Source organism: Acomys russatus, chromosome 10 (genome assembly GCF_903995435.1).
Source record: "Acomys russatus chromosome 10, mAcoRus1.1, whole genome shotgun sequence".
NCBI lineage: Eukaryota > Metazoa > Chordata > Mammalia > Rodentia > Muridae > Acomys > Acomys russatus.
In genome coordinates, this window is record NC_067146.1 from 50,485,748 (window position 1) to 50,511,968 (window position 26,221).

Consider the following 26,221-nt stretch of genomic DNA (forward strand, 5'->3'; position numbering starts at 1 on the left):
CTAGGTCCTGCCCCTCAACGTTGGCAGAATACCTTCAAACAGTGCCACTAGTTGGGAGCAAAAGTGACAAAAACATGAGCTTGTGGGGACCACTTCAGATCCAAGCCATTAGCACGCCTTGGCTGTTTCCTTGTGCTAATGTGCCCTGTGTAGTGTCTTTTTCTTTTCCCAAATCCCTCTTAGTGTGTTTTCTCTTGGGGTTTGCTGTAATGGTCTACATTTAAACCAGGAACCTAGTTTAAAATTTTCATTTGAATGACAAGTTGTCTCAGCATCATTGTTTCTTTGCTCATTAGAGATACATGACTTGGAGTTTTCATTTCTCTTGCGTAAATACTATGAGTAATACTATGCAAGGTGTACACTTAGCTTTTAGGTCACTGACAAACTGCTTTCCCAGGTGACCTGCGTGATTTTTGCGTTCTCACACTAGCATAAAGGGGTTCCGGTCTTTTTTATAAATTTGGATATATTTGAATATATATTTGGAATAGAAATATTTTCTAATTTTATCAACTCTCATTAATGTGCAGTGGCATCACATTGTGGTTTTTACTTTATTGACAATATTGAATGTATTCTCATTAATTTTCCTTTCTTACATCTTCTTTGTTAAAGTGTCAAAATCTTTTGCCTAATTTTGCTTATTGGTCTATGTTCTTAAATTTTATGAATGTTATGAATACTTGATACCTTATGGATAAAAAATTCCTTTACAAAATATGTTTGTTGATACTTCCTCTCATTTTTTCCCCAACACTTTAAGAAGCAGAAAAGTTCTGGGCGTGGTGGCACACGCCTTTAATCCCAACACTCAGGAGGCAGAGGCAGGCAGATCGCTGTGAGTTCTAGGCCAGCTTGGTCTACAAAGTGAGCCTAGGACAGCCAAGGCTTGAAAAACCAAGAAAAAAATTTTTTGATAATGTTTATCTTTTTATGTAACAAATTTGATGTACTTTTTGGTGTCCTGGCTAAGACAAGACTGAACAATTCAGAATCGTTCTGCTTTGCTTTCTTCTAGAAATTTTACAATTTTAGATTTGAAATTTAGGGCTACGATTCATTTGAAGTTTTCTCCATTGTATATGGCATAAGTTATTGATGGAATTTCATATTCCACCTGGCTATCCATGTATGCTAACTCCATCCACTGGAATGGTCATTCAGTTGCTTTTGTATTTCTGAGTGCATATATATACGTCTGTATAAACACACACACACACACGTGTGTGTGTGTGTGCGCGCCCATCTAGGTCTGCATCTGTCCTGGAATCTCCGTGTGTGTGTGTGTGTGTGTGTGTGTGCCCATCTAGGTCTGCACCTGTCCTGGAATCTCTGTGTGTGTGTGCGTGTGCGTGTGTGTGTGTGTGTGCGCGCGCCCATCTAGGTCTGCACCTGTCCTGGAATCTCCATTAGCCTGGGTGTGATACATGAGAATGCCAGAGCAGGGGGTGGGCACCTTACTTTATTATTCTCTATGTTACTGCTCTGAGACAAGCTCTCTCACCAGACTGTGGTGTGTCCTGGTTTTTGGCTGGAGTGTCTCGACAAGAAGCTCTTGGGAGTGCTTACTTGTCTCCATCTCTCGTTCTTTGGCAGTTACAGGTACACACAGCCATTCTAAGCTCTGTCCCCATGCTCAGAGAGCAAGTGCTCACTCTCTCTAGGCCATCTTTCTTCCAGATCCTGTTGTTTTATTGCTCCATTTGTCTTGATTACTCGCTTTCCAGTAATTTTTTTTTTTTTTTTTTTGAAGAAGTGTTTCAGTGTTCTTTTCTTTCAAAGTAGTTTGGCTCTTCATTTTCTTTTATAGTTCTCTATAGATCTTAGTATCAGTTTGCCTGATAATGTTTATAGAAATGCCCATGGGGTTTTGGTCAAGAATGTGTTGAATATTGAGTTAAATTTAGGAGGAGTTGAAATTTTAGTGAGAATTCCTACATGCGAGAAGAGTATATTTCTCTATTTATGTAGCTTTTAACACATAAAAATTGACTTCCTATTTCCTATTTGTGACCTAAAAACACCACCTAATGTGGAATTAGGAGGAGTGAAACTCAGAACGGGCCAATGGTTTCCAGTGGAGAAGGGAAGTGAGAAGCCTGTGATGGAAACCAGTGGGGAAGGAGATGCTGCGAGTGCGTGAGAAGCCGAGTGCACAGCCCCAGTGCCTGTACATTAGTCCAGCACACTGGGCTGCCTGTAGCCTCAATGACGGGGTAGGGGGGGCGGAAGGCAGGCAGATCCCTGGAGCTCACTGGCCAGTTAGTCTAACCAAAATGGCGAGCTCCAGGTTTAGTGAGAGTCTCAAAGTATAAGATGGGGAGATTTTGAGGCAGACACTTGACTGGTGACATCTGGTCTCACACATGCACACATGGTCACACACACACACTCGTGAACCAGACACATGTTCGGTTGAAATCGTGGCCTTACTGCGCTTACCAGTGATGGAACAAAACAACTTGCTTACACTCAAAGTAAAAATGGAACGGACACAAATGAGCTGCAGATGGATTTTGGACATAATTTTTATTTAAGCATGGGCTTTTAGCACGGTTCACCATAGAGCACAACCTTCTGTTCCACTAAGAGTCGGAGGATGCAGGACCATTATACTTCGCTGGTGTTGGCTCAACTCCATCAGAAGGTATGACTATTACCCACAGGGAACACAACCCATGAAGAAAACACAATGAGAAAAACACCCACCAGTTTACAAATCACTTTGTTACCACAGACACAAAATGGCAGTTACTGTTAGTAAATCAGCCATGGAACACTTTTAAAAAATTGTTTTAGACGAGGTAATGGGAGGGAGATAGGGTGCTCAACCACAGTTTTTAAGTAGAAAATATTTGAAGGTCAAACATTTTTCCTACCCACAAAATGATGCTAAATTAACATATATGGTAAAGAGCATATTAAAGGAGATAACAGTGTCTTTACAGCTGTCATCTTGAATAGGTATTTGAATTAACTTTCTGCATAATACAAGTAGATCTGAGTCCAGCAGCAAAATATTGCAACATAGCAAGTAGATACAGTTTCAATGTGTTACGCTGTAGAGGAGGCTACATAAAGGACGAACAGTGATAACCTAATCATTTAAAACAAGATACAAAGCTGAAATACAGTCTACTTAAATAGCTCGGTGACCAAGAGTGTTAAATACTGTGCTAAAATGCCGTTAAAAACATAAAATCATTAACATTTTTGTGCTTAAATTTTTTCCTGTTAAACTATTTCTTATTCTCAATACTGCCACTGTAACTGATATTACAACAGATCACAATTTCCACGGACGCACTGACATGAAGACGGTTGAGAAGCCACTCATTGTTAGTTTTCACAGTGTGGGAAAGTGGTGGACACTCGGTCTTGAAGGGGTTCCTGTTGGCCAAGTCCTTCATATATGTTTCCTGATGCTGGATGCAGTGAGAGGTGTTTCAGAAACTAAGAAGCAACACATCAAATGCTGGATGGAAAATACACTGGGGTTCTTCATGGGTGTCGCCTAAGCGACCTTCGTCTTCTGCTGTAGAAGTGCCTGAGCCCATGTTGCCGTGAAAAATTCATCATGTAATTTTGTTTGCGAGTGCTGTTTAAAAAAAAATAACAAGAAAGGGTACAGGCGGGGAGGGACAGGAGAAAGAGCATGTAAGTCTTATCATTGGATGTATGATCTATTCTAAGGTCCCAAGGTAGCCCACTATGTGTTTGAAAAAATTCAGAGTTCAGAAGTCATACTGACTTCACCACCTAGGGACAGAATAGTTAAAGACTGCCACCTGCCTCACCACCTTTGGCCCCTGAAGTCCCTTTCCTTTTCAGGACCGGAAAACATCTCCCTATCAACTCCATCCCAGGGGTGTGTGCACTGCGCTCATCACCTTATTTACATATGTCTTTAGCAAGTAGCAAAAGTGGCTTGGTTGCTTTAGTTAACATTTGCATTTTAGGCTTAAAGAGCTAAAGTAAAAACAGGAGATTTGTCAGCAGAATAAGCTAGACCTGCCTGGGCTGTTCACTCTCAGGGCTCATGGTGAGTAAGAGACGTTGGCTTCCACTGCCTGTCTCAGTAAGCAGCTGGGTTGCATTTGGTAATCACACCTTGGTGGAAGAGGCGCCATGCTTTTAGGAGACCCTAAAAACACTAAGGAAGTATAACTGAACATATAACCACATATGTGCTAAATACATTCCTACACGTACTACATGTGAAGCTGATACGTATACTGAAAGTGGATATCGGGACTCTTAAATAACAGTCTCAGTGACAACTACTAATGTTTGGCATGAAAATTAGATCTTTCAAAACTTCAGACAGGGTTTTGCTCTGCTGCCAAGGTTGGCCTCAAATTTATCATTCTTCTCCCTCAGCCTCCAGAGAGTTGAGATTATAGAGAGAAAGCCCCCCCCCCCAACTCTCACCTATTTTTTTTTAAAGTTTCATGATCCATAACATCACTGAGGTAAGAATTGTATTTTCATAAACTGACATGAAGGCAATGTATTTAAATGGGACATCAGTCTGTGCTTTGAGTATAGATCTATCAATATGTTCCAAATGATTTAAGTCTCTGGACTACGTGGTTTCAAAAACATGCAGAGAGATGATGTCAGAGAAGGGATTGCTACCATCCAGGCCAACATGAAATAAACGTGAGTTAGGATAAAGGGAAAGGATAATTTTTATCAGCAATCAGCATCTAGCAAGTCATAAAATGAGATGCTTTTCGACAATATAGTCTAGGCACTATATTTAGCTATAAAAATGTGGAAAACTTTGAGAGAACGTTACATAGTGACGTCTAATTGTTAGGATAGGTTTGCCGTAAGAATCTCGAGGAATACACACACACACAGCTCCGAAGCAGCTACATCTGTCCTGGGACCCCGATAAATGCTGATACCTTTCCACTTAGTGTTTCTATATTATCGAGATACTAGGAACTGCAAAGCCAAAATGAATATTCACTAAAGCCATTTTGGAGGAAAAAATGTTAGGTTTTGATTTCCAGTAGCCTCCACACCAACCCTCTGCTTGTATGTGATGGTGCTATGTATCTTATGCTACGTTGATCAGTTTTGATGTCAGCGGGGAAAGATGAAGGAAGTGCATCCCATACTTATAGCTGCTGTGAGTAGTAACTGCTGCTGACATAAAGATGAGTCTTGAAAGTAGACAGTGACCTAGTGCACCAAACTGCTCAAGTATTAGAGAAACTATTGTTATTTTTATTTCTTGCATCTTGGGACTGGCTCTTGATGTCTTCTTCCTGCCAGCATATGAGGTTACCTTGAGTGCTCTGCACTATCATGACGGTCCCTAAACCAACTTCCGTATCTCTATTCTCTACCGAAAAGAAACTTTGAAATGCTATGAGATGTACAGTTTACACCTAAGATAACTCTAAGGTTGTGTGCATGTGTGCCGGGCCTCGTGCACACACATACAATAGATTTATACCCACTTTCAGGAGACTTTTCACAGGTTGGCTTCGTGTTATTAGAAAACTATCCATAGCAACATCTAAGCTAGTGATGTCATGCATCACACGACCTCCTCCTAATTAATCCTGTTGTTTACAGGTCCTTCTGGTCCACCCCTGTGCAGGCCTTGGCCAGCATCATTGGCCACACTCTGGTACCATGTCCTCAATTTCTACTTGGTCCAGTATCACCTTTGCTTTTGTGCTCACAGCAACCCCTCAGCACTGATTTCTTTTTTTTTTTTTTTCCTTCTGTTTTGAGCTCTCATAGCACTCATTTCCTGCCCGGTGAAAGCGTAGCTTCTATCCTGGCTCCCCACAGGTAAGCGGCTGATAATGCGGGCCTGTCGCTCAGCACTCTCCACCCCCAGCCACAGCACTGCACCGCCTGCTTGACCCCGTGGGTGGTCAAGGCATGTGATTGAACCTTTGTTGACTTACTGATTGGGTTCCTGCTGTAAATCATTAGTCTTTAACTATAAGGAATAATTGCAGAGTTAAAGCAGTAAAATTATTCTATCAAGACATGTTCAAAGACAAAGTATTCAAAGAAAATTTAAAATGGTTAAATATTTTTACATTAAAAAAAAAAAAAACCCAAACAAACGTGATACTTAGTTATCTCATTGCAACTTAGACTGATGTGACAGTGGCCTTGTACGCGTGAGGATAGGCATACTTAACTTGAACTGAAGTTGTTAATAGTCTCAAAGCAAATTCTATCTGGCATTATTTTATAATAGCAATGCCTTAAAATTTCTATCTTTATGTGTAAGAAAAACACTAGCAGGCTGTGGATACGCTGACTTGAGTCGGTTCATGTCACGTGTCTGTGGAGCCTATGAACCTTCATATGCACATGAAGCGCATCTGCGTGTTTATGTGGTTGTGCTTAAGCAGCCACACTTTGAAAGCATGCTCGTAGCTAACCAGTCACTCGCACTGAAGGCTGATGGGGTGGCTCTCTACAGTTCATACGCCTGTTCAAGCACCATGGGGAGTGATGACAGCAGAAAGATGTCTGGCTCTAGGCACATTTAATATCCTGTGTGCGTACGAAGTAGCTCTACTCTGTCTTCTGAAGTGTTCAACTTACAAGACTCTGTATTAGAGCAGTTTTAATCATAGGAGGTTTAAAGACCTTTATAAATCTTGTATTGGTCTATTTTTTTGGGGGGAGCATATTTTCTGCTTTTGATGCATGCAGATGTATTGCCACAGATAACGCATAGTAGGTGCGAGTGAGTTTTTTTTTTTTTAATGACTTATTTTTATGTTATATGCATTGGTATTTTGCCTGTATCTGTGTTTGTGTGAGGGTGTCAGATCCCCTGGAACTGGAGTTACAGACAATCATGAGCTGCCAAGTGTTGGGATTTGAACCTGGGTCCTCTGGAAGAGCAGCCAGTGCTCTTAACCACTGAGCCATCTCTCCAGCCCAATTCTTGAGATTCATTTTTCATTGCAACTACAGGAGGAACTGATATCTGGTTCTGGTTTTTCATTTTTTTTTTTTTTTTTTGAGACAGGGTTTCTCTGTGTAGCCTTGGCTGTCCTGGACTCGCTTTGTAGATCAGGCTGGCCTCTAACTCACAGCGATCCTCCTGCCTCTGCTTCCTGAGTGCTGGAGGAAGTGTCTTTTATTATACATTCAATATAAGTAGTGATGCTCATCCTGAGACACACATTCTAGCACTGGAAATGCAAATCTACTTTGACTGGAAGCATAATCAGGTCCTTTTAATAATTCTTCAGGTGCAGTCCATTGAAAGCAGGGTGAGTGACCAGCGGATTCTTGTAAATTCTGGCTGAAATTCCCATTGTTGCAGGGGTCTGAAACCTTAGATGGCATATAGTATTAAAAATGCACCCCTGATTCTACACAGAAGAGCTTGGTATTGTGAGGTCTTTGAGGAATTTGTAATTCTTTTGAACTTTTTACCAGAGCTACAATAGTAGGTCATTTATTAGTATGAAAACAAATGTAATCTTCATGCATTCTCCCGCCCAACGGACCTATTGAAAGACATTGGCTAGTCCTGAGATCTTTCGCAGACATTTCTAATTCCGTGTTCTCATAAGAAGTTTATTAGCTGTGAGTGCTTCAAGGGTGTCTAATACAGAAATAGGCACTCGTGCTCGATGAGGGAATGCCAATTAGCGCACCCCAGCCTATGATGCTGTATCCAGTATCCCAGACTTCTCTCTGTTTGGCTAACTTTACCGGATGTTGAATATTCTGTCAATGTATCCCAGGCTCATCTACAACGGCTTTCCCAGAAAATTTTCCTTTGTGGAAATTTTCCCTCTACAGAAGTTCTCAGCTACCTTTGGTAAAACTGGAAAAGTGAACAGAAAACAGTTCTCCCGATGAGTGGGGATGACTTACCTTACTCTAGTGGAAAACCAATGACAGCAAATAATGAAATATAACACAAGTTAAAAAATGCCTCTCAACGCATGCAGCACTGTGATTAGTCATAAAAGTCTGATCAGGTTTAGGCGCAATATAGGACTTTTCATCTCTTTTGAAAATAAAAATTCAACATGTTATTTCTTATTCTTCTATACCCAATATAGAGATATACTTAATGTTTTAATGTAATGCAACATGCAATATTTGCTCATAACCATATGTCAAGGTACATGTAGCTATAACACTACATTTGGCATAAATGTTACATATAAATTATAAATTTTATTAATTTAATATCTTCTGTAAATTTTGGCTGAGCTTTTAATTACTTGTATTTTAGGTACTATTAATACCCGATGAAATTAAGGAATGGGGTTTAAAAATGGACAAGTATTCTACGTCAGTAAAAGTCAAATTTAATCAAGGAAAACATCTTTGCAACAGATATACTATGCTCGTCTCCATAAATCATTTGTGCCAAAAATGTGACAGTATCTTGATGATGAACAGCAACAGGGAATGGCCGTGATGGAACTTATATTAAAATCTGATAAATGTGCTAAAGCCAAAGTTAGCAACATATTAAGCTTTCAGTCTTCAATAGATGTGGCAACAATTTGCTTGTTATTAAATCAGTTCACAAAGGCTAACTTTTTTACTGAGTGATTTGCTTTCGAGGTACACATGCAAAAATCGGCCCGATTGATTATACACATGACAGGCTGTGACTGAGACACGCACACAGGAAATGTGATGTGTGAATGGAATGCAGAGGGAGATTCTTAGGCTAGAAGTGTGAGTGCCCAACAAAAAGGGGGTTAGGGCAGCAAATTCTCTTTTACCCTAAGAAGCACCCTCCCAGCATGGATCTTGTGAGGGATCTGCCCAAGTGTCTTCATAAACGGTTACTGAAAAACAAATAGCCTGTGCTGGCAAGTGAGCTCAGAGGACTCCGGTTTCACCTGACCGGCAACGATTGTGTTACGCTATTATCATTCGGACTTTATGGAATGAGGTCTTGTTGTAAACTAGTGAGGCTGGGGGAAAAAAAAAAGTGCCCTGCCAGTTCAGTGCAGAGAGATTAGCAGGGGCTCCCCACCGCACAGGCTTCCGTGTGGTGTGGGGGTGCTACACTCTCAAAGCAGCGCACGGACTTTGCTTGTCAAATGCTAAAGGGGGCGGTTCTGTCTTTATAATTTGGGGCTGGCCATTCTTTATTTATGCTGCTGAAATATTTCCACGTAGGGTCTTTTAAACTTAAGCCATTAAAAGCATATTATGTGTCATGTCCATTTAGGAAGACTCCTGTACCTTGAAACATTTTCCAAAGGTGCTGCACTTGTTCTCATGAGACTCCTATGTCCTTGGTTAATATGGGCAGTGCGGACATTACTCAGTGTAAGATACTATGCATAGCCACAGCCTTTCTGTCTAGATGTTTTTAGCAGGTGCCCTTGGTGCATATACACAAAAGTGGAACTGTGATATTAAAGCTAGATTAAAGCAACTGTCGCTTGGAAGAGACAAAACCATCAAAAAGTTAGTTAACTGAAATGTATGTTGCCAAAACACACTAATTGTGCTGTCTGCGTGTTAAAGGAGGTGGGATTTGTGTGCCCCATGTGTGTGCTCAGGGTTCTCTTCCTCTTCTGTGGTGGAGAGGCGAGCATCATTAGTTCAGACAGCTAAAGGTTCCGACAGGGATGGGAAGCTATGTAAGAAAATAGTAGGGCCTTTAAGATCACATTCTACTCTACTTCTTAAACATATATATTTTCCAGAGCACAATTTGTAGTGTTTATGAACTAACATAGGCCCCCGCCAGATTCTGTGCATCTTGCAGAACTGAAGGACGACAGGGTTTTTACAGTTTGTTTTCCTGAGTTATCTGGAACTTTCTATCATATACTTATCAAATGAATAAACTATATTACAAAGATCCAAGTGCATAATAATGACTGTCTTAAAGCTTTTGCAATTCTTACAAAAAGGAAATATTTTTAAATGTTATGGTAACACATATATTATAGCAAAATAGCAAATACATAGTTCTTAAATGGAATTATTTGGGGCCATATATATTAAAAATCATTTATTGAATTGAGCTCTGTGAAGTGTATACTTTTTCTAAAACAAGGGAAATAAGGTACTTCTATAATTTTAGCAAACTTTGAGATATCGCTAAAGAGATATCAGTTGTTTGTAAAATTATGTGCACTTAAGATATACAGTGTAGATGTAAAGACAGTTTCAGACTGATTCACTGAAAGATGTCTTGGAGTAAAACAGGTTATGCCACGCCCACATGAGTGCTGGTGTGCTCCCTGTGAGAAAAGGCTCAGTGTCCTGAAGCTCTGAGATTATGATACAGGCTCAGAACAGAAGTGCCTGGCAAGTGACAAATTCTTTAAAGTCTTAAAACTCTGGAGATTGAGTAAAAAAAAAAAATGAAGTCTTATTATAGTTCCAGGATGTAATAAGTTTTGAGTCTTATGACAATATCATGATGCTGGTAGTTGCTTACAAAAATTAATACCAACACCAGGTATTCCAGGGGATCCTCGGGGTCAGGCAGGAAGGGCTCCCTGATGGAACTTTGAGCGCCTCTGAGGCAGCAGGTCAACAGGGAACTGAGGTCTGTTTTCTGGTTGTTGAAGGGCTTACATTACACCAACAGAATATTCCAGATGACAGCAGCAGCTTGTCTGGGTGTGAGTGGAAAGTATTTATTCAAATGAATGAGATGCTAAGAATTCTTGCCTCCATCAGGGACAGAATTAGCATTCTGCCTTCTGTTGAGAGTGGGCAAGTTTTGAGGTTTCCAGAGGCGTGGCAATGCCTTATTTATGCAAGTTGTCCTGGCGGAGGGCTTGAAAGAAGATGTGATTGCTCATCCTGAGTCAGTTCACAAGAAGCACCCGAGGTGCTCTTAGAACCGATGCTCAGCTCCTAGTGCTGATGAGGCAAGCCCTTCAGAGGAAGGAACTTCCTCAGGGATTCTGAGCTTCAATCAGAGGGTCTCTCAAAGGGCAGGGTCAGGGCACTCTGGCTCTGGGGTTGGATTTTCTTCAAATTGGACGTTCCTCTTTGTCCTCACTGTATACGTATGTATAGTTGTCTGTTTGCAGTCTTTAAAAGCCCAAGTTATTCTACTCTTTTGGAATAACATAGTTGGAAGGAACCAACAGCTAAGTAAAACACCAGCCTCATGTTCAGATTCATGGGTCTGACTGTTCCTTTAAACTTAGATTTTTGTCTTGTGGAGGCAGAGCCCAGCAAGTGGTCCAAAAGCAGCAGAGCGCACAGTGGGGGCTTGTGTGGGGACCGGGGACCGGGTTGCTCTTGGAATCGGGGTTGATATGGATGCCATGCAAGCAGGTGCCTCAGTGACAGCTAGGACAAGGGCTAGCTCAAGACTGCAGAATTCAGCCCATGGCCATGATAGAAAGAAAACAAATCTGGTAGTTTCCCCACCAGTTAATGACAGAAATTTGCTTTCAAAATGACTGAAATCAGTCACACGACTGATTTCATTTTGGGTCTGGGAAACAAGAATGAACAGTTGAACCTATCTACCGAGAAGATTCGCCTCTCCTTGACAACAACTTGGAGCCACCAGTTCGAACCCGCCGAGACATAAGCATTCCAGTTTTACAGGAACTAGATTGTTAGAGAAAAAGCAAGTCATCTCTTTGCAAGGGAACAGCCAACCCAGCCAGAGGAGAGTGGTGACAGCGCTTTTACTTGGGACAAACGAAAGGGGGGCAGGGGCAGGGGCAGGGATGGGGTGGGGGTGGGGGTGGGGTGGACACCCTGCTCTAGTTACAGCCAAATGTGGAGTGCCTCTGGGGCTGACAGAGGCCTTAACCAGGGGCTCATCTACTGTTAACACTCTGCACATAGGTCAGTGCAGGTCATTCTTTTAGGAGGTGATTCTATTTTGTAAGGCAACTCAGATCAAGCATAAGACATCATTTCCCATTTACCCAGAGACTTCTGTTTTGTTGAATTTGATCAATCCTGCCGATCCTTACGTAGGCATTTTTACTTATCAAAGCTTCTGGAAGCCCGCTAAACTACATTCAGGCCTTTGTTACACTTCACTATTGACTTGAACTATAGCCTGAGGTAGCTGGAGAGCGTCGGCCACAGCGGCCCTGTGGGGACCTTCTCGTCAGGTCTACTTCTTACTCAGTGGTCAGAGGAGCCTGAAACCCTCCTGCAACGGACACAGGGACGCTAAGCGGCAGATACTCACAGGACGACCTCCACATGGTCCAGGGCCCATTGGTCATGACCTGTCCCATTGTGGCGTGGTTGCCACCAGCGCAGTAAGACTCCTTTCATGCGTGCTTCCCTGGGTTACAAACAGAAGGACACAGAGGTTGAATGTCTAGGACACAGGCCTTTCTACTAGCAGATGATCTTCAGATTTCAGATGCTTAGACAGGCTAACCCGAGTCAAGAAAACGTTGCACATGGAATCCGGATTTGCTCAGTGCCTCGTACCCTTCAGGGCAGTATGAAATTGGCAACTTAAAAGGCTAGCAATAGTTGTCTATCTTTCTTCCTTCCCTGGAAGGAAGTGACAGGTTTATTAACAGACATGAAATACTTTCTGAGAGAGGCCCTGTGCTAGAAGCTGGGAGAACTAGGCTGAGCAAAGGTGACACAGCTGCCTCTTCTCCAGACTCCCAAAGGACTGCTCCAAGCAGAAACTCAAGGCTGCTGTTTTCTAAAGAAAGAGAAATAAGCACAACCTCCTTGTGTCTAGTTCCCTACTCCCTCCCTCCTGCCCTTCTTCTGCCTTGATTACTTATGTGCCTCTGGACCTACAGGAAACCAACAATACAGTGCTGGCAATCAGGGCTTTCTCAACTCTGCAACTGCCCAGGTTCCATGTCACACTCAGGGCCTCGCAGGAGTGGGCAGGAGAATACACATTTCCCTTCAGGCCACTCACAGTGGGACGTTGTAAGACACCCTCTGAGCTTGTGTGAAGTCCTTCGGTTGGTGCTGAGCGATGACGTGCCAGGTGATGCCGTTGTTGACGCTGTACTGCAGCAGCACTGCCTTGTCCACAGCGTGGGGGCCACTGAGGTCACTGTTGCAACTTTCTGTCTGGGCCGTGCTTCCAATTTGCAAGACAAACATAATTTTGCTGAAAATAGACAAACAGGGAAATCAACTTTGGATAAAAGCCGAGAGACATTAAAAGAGGAGGAAGTTCCCTAAAGTCCATAATTCCTGAGTTCATAGTGCAGATGGGTCTCTTCTGCAGGTTCCACATCTGAGGCTACTCTGAGAGAAACCCTGTTACTGAATGAGCAGTCTTTACCTACTTTGTTGTTCCTCAAATGAGACAGAGTATCACCTATCCAGCTGGTCCCTGCAAGAGCATCTAAAGCACTCAGGACATAGGCGGCTGAGTGCAAGTACTACAGCAGGGGGGACTTGAGCATCCACAGGGGACCCTGGAACCAGTCCCCCGCCCTGTTTACTAAGGGGTGCCTGTATAGTGAAACCAGGTATGAATAAGCATCTCTCCAGCTTTCAAAGATGTGTCCCTTTTATTCATGATGCTGGCAATCCGTTTAGAATACTCCCTCCCAAATAGCTTTTGTTCCCTAAACAGTAACATCGGCCAAGTAACTGAGGACATGGCACACAGTCATGATGTGTGTACTGTATACTTTTTACAAATAGCTCCAAGCTGAACGGCACCTGGACAAAGGCAAATCATCATGTTGATTTTAGGGAAGGGTTTCTGGAGATGGGAGGGGGCAGAGCATACAGGCTCAGGCTCACAGCCGTTCTTCCGTTGGATGCCTCGTCACATCTCATAGACGTCCTTATCCTTCACAGACACAGTTCTCTGTGTGCCTGTGTGTATGTGCATGCGTGGTGTGTGTGTGTTTGTATGCATCTGTATGAGGGAAGTGCATGTGCATATATGCGTGTGGAGGCCAGAGGTCAAGGTCGGCTGTCTTCAGGAGCTTTTCCACCATATTCTCACTGAATCCAGGACTTACTGATTCACTTAGACTGGCTGTCTAGCAAGGCATCCTTTTTGTCTCTATCTCTCTATGGCTGGGATTACAGTTGTACCCCCACACCTGGCTTTTTATGTGGGTTCTGGGTATGTAAACAGCTTTTCATGCTTGCATGGCAGACTCATCACCCAAGGAGCCGGCTCTTCACCCATGAAGACATGGATTTTAAACAGTCACATATCCCCGTGACTAACAGAGGGTTCACGTTTAGAATAAAGAAAGAGTGTGTATGATTAATATACCATGGTGTGCAACTGTTCACTGACTAGTTGCATCTGTACACAGAGACTGAGGAAGTCTGTCTCTAGATTAATTATATCTTTTTGGTAGAAGAATGAGAAAGGGATGGGCGCAGTTTTAGTGTTTTCATGGTCCCCATATGGCAGTCACTTTTATCACATTTTTACCGTTTATCACACTGAGACCCACAAAACTCTGTTTTGGCCTCAGAAAATACTAATGTCTTCCAAAGAAAAGGCTCCAGGTTAACCACCACGTTCATTACTATACCTCTGGCCCTCAGATACCCAGCTGATTCCTGAACTCTTGCCACCTTCTAGTCCAGGGCCTGGGGGTCCGTTAAACCTTGAACTCTTTACCTATACTCTGGCAGAATGGCTGAGGAGGGAAAACGGGGGGTGGGGGGGGATTCAATCCTGCTAGGGTTTCCCCCTTTATCACTTGTATACTGTACATAATATACAGCTTCTGCTCACTGTATTCTGCATTAATAAATATCCAGCTCCTATTCAAGTGAATAATTAAAGATCTCATCGTCCCTTATTTCTATTTACTGAACTTTACAGATGCTAAACATAGGTTTATCTTTGCATTTATGCAAATTTCCATATTTACATACTTTGCTGAGGTGGACATTAAGTTATCTATGTAGCTCCTATGTATCAGAAGAAACAACAAAGACGTCCTATGACAATTTTACACGATAGTTCTGAGTTGTTAAAACACAGGATCATTCTTTGATATCCAGGCTCCCTTGCTTAGTGGACTTTGCTGCATGGAGTTAACGATGATCAGATCCGGGCTTGTGATCCACTCTGAGTCTTGAATACGGTTAAGCGTTTGCTTACCTTGCTCGAGTGAGATCCAGTGGTTTGGTGGCAGCTTGCCTTATCTGGCAGCCATTAAAGTAGAGCGAGTCTCCGTGGGCATAGGGTGCCAGCTGCCCACAGCCACTTCCGATGACACCACCCTGGATCGTTTCCCAGTTGGCTTCAGTGACTCTGGCTGATTCAAAATTATCTTTAATGTAACTAGGAAGATCGTGACTGAAAACAGAGCAGTCATCGCCTGTGGGGAGAAGAACAACCACAGAGATGGGGCTCAGCTGGAGTAGATGTCATCCTCCAAGGGTAAGGACAATATTCAACTGCAGGCTTGAGCCGTTCTTATGAGAGAACAGCAAAGTACTAGACAGACCAACTCCCAGAAGAAACTGCTCCTCTCGTAGTTGGGTAATTATTGGCTTATGTTGAGAAAAATCTCATTACTTTAGAGTCAATGCTTAAGTACGTGCGTGTGAAGGTACTTACTGCTTGTGCTAATCGATCGTTTAAACAGCATCTGCCCAGGCCTGAGTGTTTACCAGTGAAGGGTCTCAGCAGGGAGCTCTCTCCCTGGCATAGGAGGCCAATCTAATTCCTTTTTCCCCAGCATGACTTTGCAGAAGCTAGCTATGCTCTGCTCTTTTTCTCCATCCGGCTCTCTACCCGATGAGTCCTGAGTGCAGAATCTGTGTCTAGTTCCTTGTTGGATTCCAGCACTAGCACTACACTTGGTTTTCTTTTCGATATTCAGCAACGATGCTGGAATAAATAAATGAGTAATAAATAAACTGGGAATGTCTCCCAGGAGCCGTGAAGGTGAGACTGGTGTATAAGACACTAAACTAGTGAATGTGTGCATACTTACATTTCTCCTGGATTGGAACTGTACATGCTTTCTTTTCCTTTTTGTTTTTTGTTTTGTTTTGGTTTGGTTTTGAAGTTTTTGAGACAAGGTTTCTCTGTGTAGCCCTGGTTGTCCTGGACTCACTTTGTAGACCAGGCTGGCCTTGAACTCACAGAGATCCATCTGCCTCTGCCTCCTGAGTGCTGGGATTAAAGGCGTGCGCCAATGCCTGGCTGTACATGTTTTCAAAATGCCCACAATCGTTCAACCTCAAAAGGCCCTGCTTCATGCTGGATCAGGGAACAGGGAAAATCCCAGACAGCTAGTCTCCTGAGACATCTGATCCAGTAACTTGCTCAAAGTTAAAATTCTTCAGCTAGTACTTAGGCAGCCTCAGCTGGTCTCAGCAGCAGTGATAGCGGGGTCGGGGAGGGTAAGTAATTTTCAACATCAGAGATGCGCAGTGTCTACATTTATCATCCATTTCATCTGGAGGCAAAGAAATAGCACCAGCCAAAGGATCTAAATGGATCTCGGTGTGGATTTCAAATATGTATGTTTTGACACTGTGTTCTTGGGGGGAGGGGGAGTTGTATACTTCTTATCTTCTTCAGATAAATCCCTCAGCTGTGAGAACTGGCGAAGTTGATCGGGAAGACAAATTCAGGACGTGGTCACCTCCGCCAGCTCTGTGACTTAGGACAAATCAGTTAACCTCTGAGTTGCTGTTTCCTTACTTATCGAGGGGGAGTGGTCACCTTCCCCACACATAACTTAAAGGGCCGACTCTACAGAACCGGTATAGTCTATGCACAATAGGATCAAGGCAGCGTGAAGTTCGAAGGCTTCTCAGCTTTGCTGTAAGCAATTATTAAGCTATGAGGATGTAATGGTTAAGTATGCGATGGTGGAGCCAGGCATGGTGGTGCACGCCTTTAATCCCAGCACTCAGGAGGCAGAGGCAGGCAGATCGCTGTGAGTTTGAGGTCAGCCTGTTCTACAAAGTGAGTCCAGCCAAGGCTACACAGAGAAACCCTGTCTTGAAAAACCAAAAAAAAAAAAAAAAAAAGTATGTGATGGCGGAGGTTGACACCTGTTGGAAAGTCTGGATGAAAGGAAAGCAGGCCTGGCAGGCAGTTTCCTGTCATGTGAGAGGCTGACCAGACACTCTGTCCCAGACATTCAGCCTCTAGAAGCCCAAGCAACAGACAGTAATTTGGTCATGTGATGGAGTTTGTTTTTCCCCCTGAGTGACAGTGACCAGGGAAGCAGAACCCTCGGCTTATCAGCTACAACTGTGGGAAGGATGAAAGCTGCATGCAGGTTGGTGAGTCAGACAGACACTGAAGATGAGGAGGGAATGGAGTGTTGGGTGTGCCTGGGACAGGAAGCTAAGGTGAAAGACAAGGGGCATAAGGCACTGCGGGATATGCTGTGTGGATTTGTCCTGACTCACTCACTTACAAATGTAAATCATTATGTACGGAATTATCATGTTGGTTTCAGTCTTTTTTGTGCATGTATGTGAGGCATCTTTGAGTATATGTGTCCATGCAGGTGCATGGGTGTGCATGCACATGTCAGTGTGTATGTGGTATATGGGTGTGCATGCACAAGTAAGCATGCATGTAGTGGCTAGGGGACAACATCAGATGTCAAGGTCAGGAATGTTTGACATGGTTTGAATGTTTGAGATAGTTTCTAACTGACTGGGGCTCATCAATTAGTCTAGTATAGGGGCCAAGCCAGCCCCAAGGATCCTCTGTCTGTCTCTCCAGTGCTTATGTCACAAATGTGTAGCACCAAACCTGGCTTTTTATGGGAGTTTGGGGATTGAACTCAGGTTCTTGAGCTGGCGAGCCAAGTGCTTTACTGACTGAGACACCCTACCAACTCCTCAGTCTACTTTAAAAAATGAATTTCAGGAAGCAGAAAAGGGAGGAAGGAGGCCATGCATGTAAATATCATAATGAGAGCCAGTGTTTTGTAGACCAACTTAAAAAAAAAAAAATTTAGAAAGGCTTTCAGGAACATAGCCCCCGACCATTTGAGAATTCTTTCCAGAGATAATTGAGTGGCCACGGGCTGTGTTGTCCACCCATTTCCTGGTGTGTTGTCCTGTATGTAAGGTAAGGGCCCAGAGAGCCCAGGTTCAGACCTTGGAAGCTTTCATCACAGATGCAGACGGCCCCCGTGGTGCAGTAGCCATGCCCGCTGCACAGCTTGGGACAAGCCTCGCCAATGTACACGTGGTCGATGGCCCAGCTTTGCTTCTCCGTTTCTTCTCCTTTCTGGATCCAGCGGAACTGTGTGGCACTGGGAGAACCAGGGAGGAAAAAAAGACCGTCAACGGGCGATGACTTTCCTCTGTGTGGCCTCTGCCTGTGGGAGTGGGGATCTGAGGAGAGACCTCACATTTCTACTCAAAGCACCCCAAATGTAGAGTTGACTCATCTTCCAGAATTGGGGTGTGTGCCTGTACATGCCTTCCTGAAAGCTGTATCTTCTCTTAAGATTTTCTCTTCTCTTGCTATGTATATGCATGCGCACACATATGCTAGTGAACATGCATGTGTGTGTTTGTATGCAATGTGTGTAGAAGCCAGAGGTCGATCTCCAGTGTTGTTCCTTCAGTTTTTTTTCTTTAAGTTTTTCTAGACAGAGTTTCTCTGTGTAGCCATGGCTGTTCTGGACTTACTTTGTAGACCAGGCTGGCCTTGAACTCACAGAGATCCACTTACCTTTGCCTCCTGAGTGGTGGGATTAAAGGCGTGTGCCACCACACCTGGCTCTTCTATTCAATTTTTGTGAGAATTTCCTAGTCTATTCTACAGTAATTGTATGTCCATATGTGTGTGTGTGTGTGTGTGTGTGTGTGTGTGTGTGTGTGTGTGTATGTATATGTCTATACACATTATGTAAAATTAAAGAAGTGTATAATTTTCTAAATCTTTCACTTAAATGAATGCTGCTCCTGGGAAAGTCACACACTATTTTATTTAACCTCAGCTTTCTGTAACTTGGTAACCCAGGAGTATGCATGTCTGTATGAGAAACACAGCCTTTTGTAGGGCAGAGCACTAGGGTAGAACTGGCTCCAACTTTAGTCTCCGTGTAGGAACTAGCATTCAGGGTATGTGACTAAATGCTGTACATTTATGATATATAGATAAAAGAAAATCTGAGCTCTGTGAGGAAGTTACTAATATGTTCCAGTTTTTTTTTTTCTCCCCTTGGGGCAAGCAGAGGAAAGGGTCCCCAGGCTGCAGCTAAAACTTTGTTCCTCTCTTTCTACATGACTGTAGAGCAGTGATTCTCAACCTGTGGGTCGTGACCCCTTTGAGGTCCAACAGTATTTCACAGCGGTTGCCTTGGGCTCTCAGACAGCAAAGATATTTAAACCACAGTTTGTAACAGTAGTGAGATTACAGCTATGAAAGTTGAGGGTCATGAGGAACTATATCAGAGGGTCGCAGCATTAGGAAAGCTGTGGACCACGGCTGCAGAGGCTGTCTGACAGCCCCGCCAGGCTTACCTGTGCAGATAACCCACCTTGAGGAGACGTGGTCCGGCAGCTGGATGGTGATCCTCTTCCAGCTTGAGCTGTTGACAGCGTTGTAAATGGTGGCTTCGTGGAACTGGAAGGGGGAACAGCCAATGCTGTTGGAGGAGGAGGGCAGGCACTGGGTTTGCACGAGCTGCCAGGAATCAGACCTGTAGCAATCCAAAGGGGCTGCGTCAGGTGTGTGGCCAACATGTCAGGCAATGCTTTGGGATAGCATTAAGCCATTTCACGCAGATTTCCTTTCTAAAAAAGACTTATTTCTATGTTATGCGCATGAATGCTTTCCTGCACGAATGCATGGGCACCACGTGTGTGCAGTCTGGCCTCTGCAGGAAGCATGCATGAGTCAGGTGGAGACTGGAATTACATACAGACAGTGGTGAGCCCCTGAGTTCTGGGAACTGAACCTGGGTCCTTGGGAAGAGCAGCCAGTGCTCTTAACTGCTGAACCATCCCTCCAGCTACCCTTCTGTAAAGATGTATTTATTTAGAAATTTCCTTTTTAAAAAATTACATATAATTATAGACCATTGAATCACTGAATATAATTTAAAATATAACCCTGAAGTTATATAGACACAACGCCACTAAATGAAACTCAGTATATTTATGTCTACACACTTATACATGTCATGTATGTAATAATAATAATAATAATAGTTCAATGCGTCTATACATTTATACATGTATGTAATAGTAACAATTAAAGAAAAAGAGGCCATGACTTTGAGAGGGAGTGAGGAATGGAAAAGAGGAAATGGAAGGGGAGAAATGATGTTAATTATATTTTAATTAAAAATATACATTCTATAAAAATAAAAAGCTATCTCCTGGAAAATATCTGATTGGAGGGCTCTGAGGGAGAGTAACAGAGTGGGAGGGTGGAGAGAGGAAAGGTATGGGGCAAAGTGATATAATTCTATTTTGATTAAAAACACTTTAGGGCCAGGCGGTGGTGGCACACACCTTTAATCTCAGCACCCGGGAGGCAAAGGGAGGTAGATCTCCATGAGTCTGAGGCCAGCCTGGACTATAGAACGAGTTCCAGGACAGCCAGAGCCGTTATACAGGGAAACCCTGTCTCGAAAAACAGCAACAAAAGCATGCTCATACACATACGAAGAGCCCTTCTAGGAATGAGTGGGTTACAAAAAACAAAAAGGAAGAAAAAATGAATTAGTAAAGGGATGTAGGGGGTATGTCCTGTAAGTAGTTGCAAGGAGGCGAGTGGGTGGATGTGATAAAAACAAAACAAATACCTTGTGTATATGTATGAAGCTCACATAGCATAATTAAAACAAAACAGAAAATAATAAAATAACTTCTCATTACATGAGTGTCAACTCTTTAAAACTACATGAATGTATTCAGAAACAACAGAAATGAAATGGTAGCATGTATGAGAATGAATTCTAGTAAGTTCTCACACGGAACCCATGCAGAACCAACGGACTCAACATGACTACGTTTTCAAAGTGATGTTAGGAGACAGCTACCGTCAGGGGAAACACCCCACGTCGGGCTGCCAATGTGCTGTAGGAGTCAGGGCTCCAGTTGGAGAATATTCAGATCATCTGCCTGTTAAAATGCTTCTAAAGGTTGGATACAAATGAGGAACAAGAACAGAATAGTTACAGGAGACCAAACTTGACATCTTACTTTAAAGGGTAAGGTTCTTTAAGTAGCTGCCCAGTGCGAAACCTGATTTTTTTCCTTTGGTTTGAAGGAAAAATTTGAAGAACATAGGTAAAAGTTTATGCTAATGAAATTTCCATGAAAACACACACACACACACACACACACACACACACACACACACACACACACACACAGGCTGACAGGCCTCCCTAGGTTGCAGGCGTGCCATAGGTATGCCACCACCTCCTGAAAGCCTCCACTTTCATTACATAAAATTGCTTCTTTGCAAGCAGCTACTTTAAAATTAGACACATTTGCTTTATTATGTTTTTAGGTTTGGAAGAAATGTAAAATGTTGCCCACCTCGCATCCTTCGTGTATTCCAGCATTACAGAATGAAGGTCACCACAGGAAGTGGCTTCACAACCCACCACGATCTAAGACAGACAAAGGCAATCAATACACACCCTAGACTAAACGATAACCAATGTAATTAATCAGAAATATCAAGACTCTAATGGGCGATCAGATATTCAGAGGAGGTTTTGCAAGCAGCCTGCCGATGCATGGAGAATTCATTGTTTAGAGCTGTTAAGACACGCAGTTTTCAAAGAAGCTGAGAATTAAGGATTTTAAGGTATTATCTCTACTAATTTAACTAATAAGTCATGTTAAATAAATTTGGATAAGCTAAATTGGCTACAGTATTATGAGGAGAATTTATGGAAGGAAATTGAAAGCATCTAATGCAAAACATGTTGACTGCTTTAGCATAGCACTTAGATGCTGCTATTAAGTTTTTATTTGGAAGTGAAAAATAAAATTTAATTACTTTGACATTCGATGGCTGTTTCTCCTTTTCAGTATTCTCCTCAACCAAGAGTTTAAACCATTAATGATGCATGAAGGCTATAAAATTTGGTGACTCAAATCTAAGTTCTAGTTGTTTATTTAATCAACAAGTCCTATTTCACCACTGGTATCAGGAGAAGTTAGTGCTAAACATTTCAGGCATAATACTCATAAATGAGACAGTTATAATTCAAGGTTAGGATAAGAACAAAAGTCAATAGTAATAGTGGGACTCTAAAAGACACAATAAATATGATAGGAATGGTGCGACTGCCGCCGATTAAGTGGATTGGAAAATAGTTCATCCGTTAGGTGTGTGTGAGCTGACCCTGGGGGATGGGGAGCATGTGGGAGGTAGAAGTGGCAGAAAGCTGTTTAGGAGGGAGCAAGTGTGAGTGGACACAGGGACCCAGAGATCAGTGTACAGCGAGACTGGATGCAAATGGAGAGGAAGTAGAATCCTGGGGCATGAAGCCAGAGAGCTGGGCTGAGTTTCAGGGGCCGTAACAGAGATAAACAAATGTTTGCTCTAACGCGCTAAGAACTGCTGAAGGCTTGAGGAACTGAACGATGGAGCAAGAGCAAGGCTACGTAGAGCTGCTCTGACGTCAAGGTTATGTAGAAATGGAGAGAGATTGTGGGTCAAAAGAGAACTTGATGGTTATCTGTTGACTTAAATAGGGCATGAGTGGGCAGAACAGTGCAGAGAAGATCAGACAAGGGGAAAGGACACACGGAGGTAGGGACAGAGGGCACAGGAAGTGATTACATGTGAAAAGTGAAATATGTAAGAGATTTAAAGCTAGGTGGTGGCGAAGGTGGTTAGAGCAACAGCAATGGGTTAATCATAAGGAGGAGATGGTGTAGAGGAAGATGCTGAGTTCACTATGAGACACACTGAATCGAAGTGTTCATATGCAAGACAGAAATGTATGGAAGCCACTAACAGTGGAGTTAGTGGGCTGGTGAGATGGCTTAGGAGGTAAAGGGACCTGGTGTCGAGCCCGATGACCTGAGCTTGGTTCCTGGAGTCTATATGGGGGTCGGGGGTGGAGAACTGACTCGAGTTGTCTTTTGACCTCCACGTGGGCACCACGGCATGCATGTACCCAACATATAGACACATGGCACACATTAGTAAATAAAATTAGTAAATGAAAAAAATGTAACTCAAAACACTAATATAAAATTGAGGTGTTAGTGAGCCAGTCAGGCTTAGATATCCAGATTCAAGACTTGCTTTTCAAGGTATGACACAAGTTTGGAGGATTGTACAAAATTCAAGGTGGTAAAATGCAGTGGAGGAAAAAGAACCTGAGACGTATGGAGAAATGCCGACGTTGGGAGGTGGAGGGAAGGAAATTGCAAAAAGGGGACGGAAGTAGATATCAAGGAGAGAAAAGAACCGGAACAAGGAGAGGTTCCCCCACCTGCAGGGGGCAGGGACAGCAGTGCTGATGGAGGGCAGGAGAGGAGGGTGAGGGATATTGCTGACCCAGGGAGGGCAGAATCTATGGTAACCAAAGTTTCAGGGAACAAATGTACTTTCATTGAAAATCATTTGTATGTGTATGAATGGGGTGGGTGAGGAAAGTACTTGCATTTCTGCGGAGGTCAGAGACATCGGACGCCCTGCAGCTGGAGTTACAGGGGTTGTGAGCTGCCCTACCTGGGTGTTGGGAACTAAGCATAGGTCTTCTAGAAGAGCAGCAAGTATTCTTAGTGGTTGAGGAACCTCTCCATCCCCCTTCCTTTTATTTTAAGTAAACTGATTTGGCGGGAGGAAAAAAAATAATTACAGCGTCCTTCAGTTCTGCATTCACAGAACCATCCAAGGAGGAGACAAGCCAGACCTCAGTGGCACCAGGAGCGGACACCTGACTTTTGAAAGACATGGCTTGTGTGGAATGACACTAGCTATGACCTTGAGCAGCTTTCTTGTCACAGAAGCTGAACATTGTCTTCTGGGAGTGCAAGCATCGGGAAAGCTGGCTCATCTCTGAGGTGAGTCTAACGCAGAGCCAAAGGGAAAAAATCAGATACACTTTAATTTTCACGAATAATGCCTCCACTCTGTCTTTAAAAATAGGGGCACTGGAATAACTAATGTTTTAAAAAAGGATCTAATAATTAAATGCATTTCTGTAATACCTTTAGAAGGGTGTGTGCATGACATCACGAAGACAGCAGTTGCCATGGCTTTATCATTTTTTTTTAAAAAAAAGATTTATTTATTACATATACAGTGCTCTGCCTGCTTGTACCCCTGCAGGCCAGAAGAGGGCATTAGATCTCATTATAGATGGTTGTGAGCCATGTGGTTGCTAGGAATTGAACTCAGGACCTTTGGAAGAACAGCCAGTGCTCTTAACCTCTGAGCCATCTCTCCAGCCCCCGGCTTTATTATTTTCCGCAAGTGTCTACTAACTGCTTGCTTATGTCTTCCTTTCTAGGCTTCTAAGCAGTGTAAGAGATTAGAAACTCCTCTGGCTCTCTGAGGCTTTGGCAGCTACGACTGAGCTAATGTACAGGCTTGTGAAGTCGGAGACAAAGGAACACTGAAAAATAAACTGAAAAAGAACAGCTGGAGAAGCGAATGGTTTAATGAAGGTGAGAGCTGCGGAGAGGGGAGGAGTGAGAGAGTGCGAGTTGCAGAGGGCTCGGGGCACTGTCTCAGCCTTTCATTTTGGCAGATGATATATAGAAGCTACAGCACAGCTCTCTACAGATTTTTATCTATGCCCAAATAACCGTACTTGAAGGAAGGCTTTTGTAAAACGTTACCACACGTTACAGTATCTTTTAATGGGTGAAATCAGTCACTGATCGAGACCTGTCAGAACAGATCCTTTCTCCCAAGGCCCCCACGTAGAAGTTGCCACTTTCTGTATCACTGTCTCTTACTTTAAATTGCATCATGTATCCTGGCTGAATAATGAGCTCACGGGAGGAGAGAGCGTTGTGGGTCTTGTCCTTCTTCTTATTCGGCCAGTAGAGGTGGAAGGATGGATTGCCACAGAACCCTGCTGTCCTGACTGCGTTAGGGTAAAAACTCCAGTTTTCTTCATGGGAAGCCCCTTCTGTTAAGTAAGAGGGAAACAACGCTGTACGTTATTTTCTTCAACTAAGATGTTCAATGTCGAATTACTGTTGTGTTTACTACTGAGGCTGGTTATTTCTTTTACACACTGGTCTTAATAAATAAGTCCCAGGGGAGAGTCCAAGCTTAGGGCAAAACTATTGAAGGCTGCTAGAATGATCTCTTGCTAGAAAAGGGCACTTGTTTTTCTGGGTAGAAATTCTGATTCCCCAAGGCTTAAAATGTACAGGGCGCTGTGATTCCGAATTATAGTAAAGACACTTTTTATTTAGCAATGTTCATTAAGTTCTCACTGAGAGTTCAGCAAGTGACCGACTTTTCAGATGTATAAACTGTAGCGCCTGACAATAGCAAATGCGAGTCGAGCAGCATGCACTAGTGCTGGCCGCGGAACGGGCTCCTCTGCTGCCTCCACACACAGCTGACATAGATAATGCTGCCGGAGCTTTCTCACCATCATCGAAAGTGTCCACCAGTTGGCTTGGGTTGATTTCTGCTCCACCAATCAGAATGTTGTCCAGTGCCCACTGCGCACGCTCCACCCCGGAAACCACAATCCCACTGCTGATCACAAAAGGCTGCCACCAGCGAAGTCGAGTTGTGTTGGTGAGGGCATCCTCAGGGAGGAGGATGTAGTCGTGCCTCACAGAAATGTATTTCTGAAAATCCATTTCGTGAAGCAAAGTCCAAGTAATTCCTATGAAAACAAACGTATCAGCTCAATACCGCCTGGAAAACAACCCACAGCCCAGCAGCGTACTGCGAGCTCGCCAAACTTTGAAAGGAAATATTTAGCTAGGCAATGAACACCGAATCTCGTGACTTTAAGTGTCGACACTTGTAAACAAGGCTGGTCACAGTGTGAGGGTATTTAGAAATACATGGTTAAAGTAAACGTATTGAAGCAAAAATGGGATATTTTAACATTATAATTAGTTATAATTAATTTCAATTCAGCTCTAGATTTAAAGGTTTTATTTCTCAAAAAGAAGACACACTCATGTTTCTAGGGAGTAGCTTCTAGATTTAAAAATACAGCTATTATAAGTCTATACAATTTGCAATTATTTGGGATGGTAAGAAGTTGGCCTTATTGTTTGATAGGACTGTGGGTTATAGTCCTGGCTCGTCTGTTAGCTATTATTCAGAATGTTATCTGGGTGCTAAAACATATTTTCTTTTGAAGTCTTTTAA

General features: G+C 43.0%; 1 protein-coding gene across 1 annotated transcript in view; it reads right to left on the reverse strand.

Moving 5' to 3' along the window:
• Positions 1 to 2,617: 2,617 nt before the first annotated feature.
• The window catches only part of Reln (reelin), a 448,260-nt gene continuing 424,656 nt past the window's right edge, over positions 2,618 to 26,221 (reverse strand). Inside the window, exons 56-64 of the mRNA XM_051152119.1 lie at positions 25,482 to 25,724; positions 24,832 to 25,007; positions 21,439 to 21,512; positions 19,425 to 19,586; positions 18,031 to 18,188; positions 15,053 to 15,272; positions 12,875 to 13,072; positions 12,170 to 12,268; positions 2,618 to 3,601 (exon numbers count right to left, since the gene is read on the reverse strand). Coding sequence (XP_051008076.1) covers positions 3,505 to 3,601; positions 12,170 to 12,268; positions 12,875 to 13,072; positions 15,053 to 15,272; positions 18,031 to 18,188; positions 19,425 to 19,586; positions 21,439 to 21,512; positions 24,832 to 25,007; positions 25,482 to 25,724 — 1,427 coding nt within the window. The 3' untranslated portion in view covers positions 2,618 to 3,504. The remainder of the gene's footprint in view (positions 3,602 to 12,169; positions 12,269 to 12,874; positions 13,073 to 15,052; positions 15,273 to 18,030; positions 18,189 to 19,424; positions 19,587 to 21,438; positions 21,513 to 24,831; positions 25,008 to 25,481; positions 25,725 to 26,221) is intronic.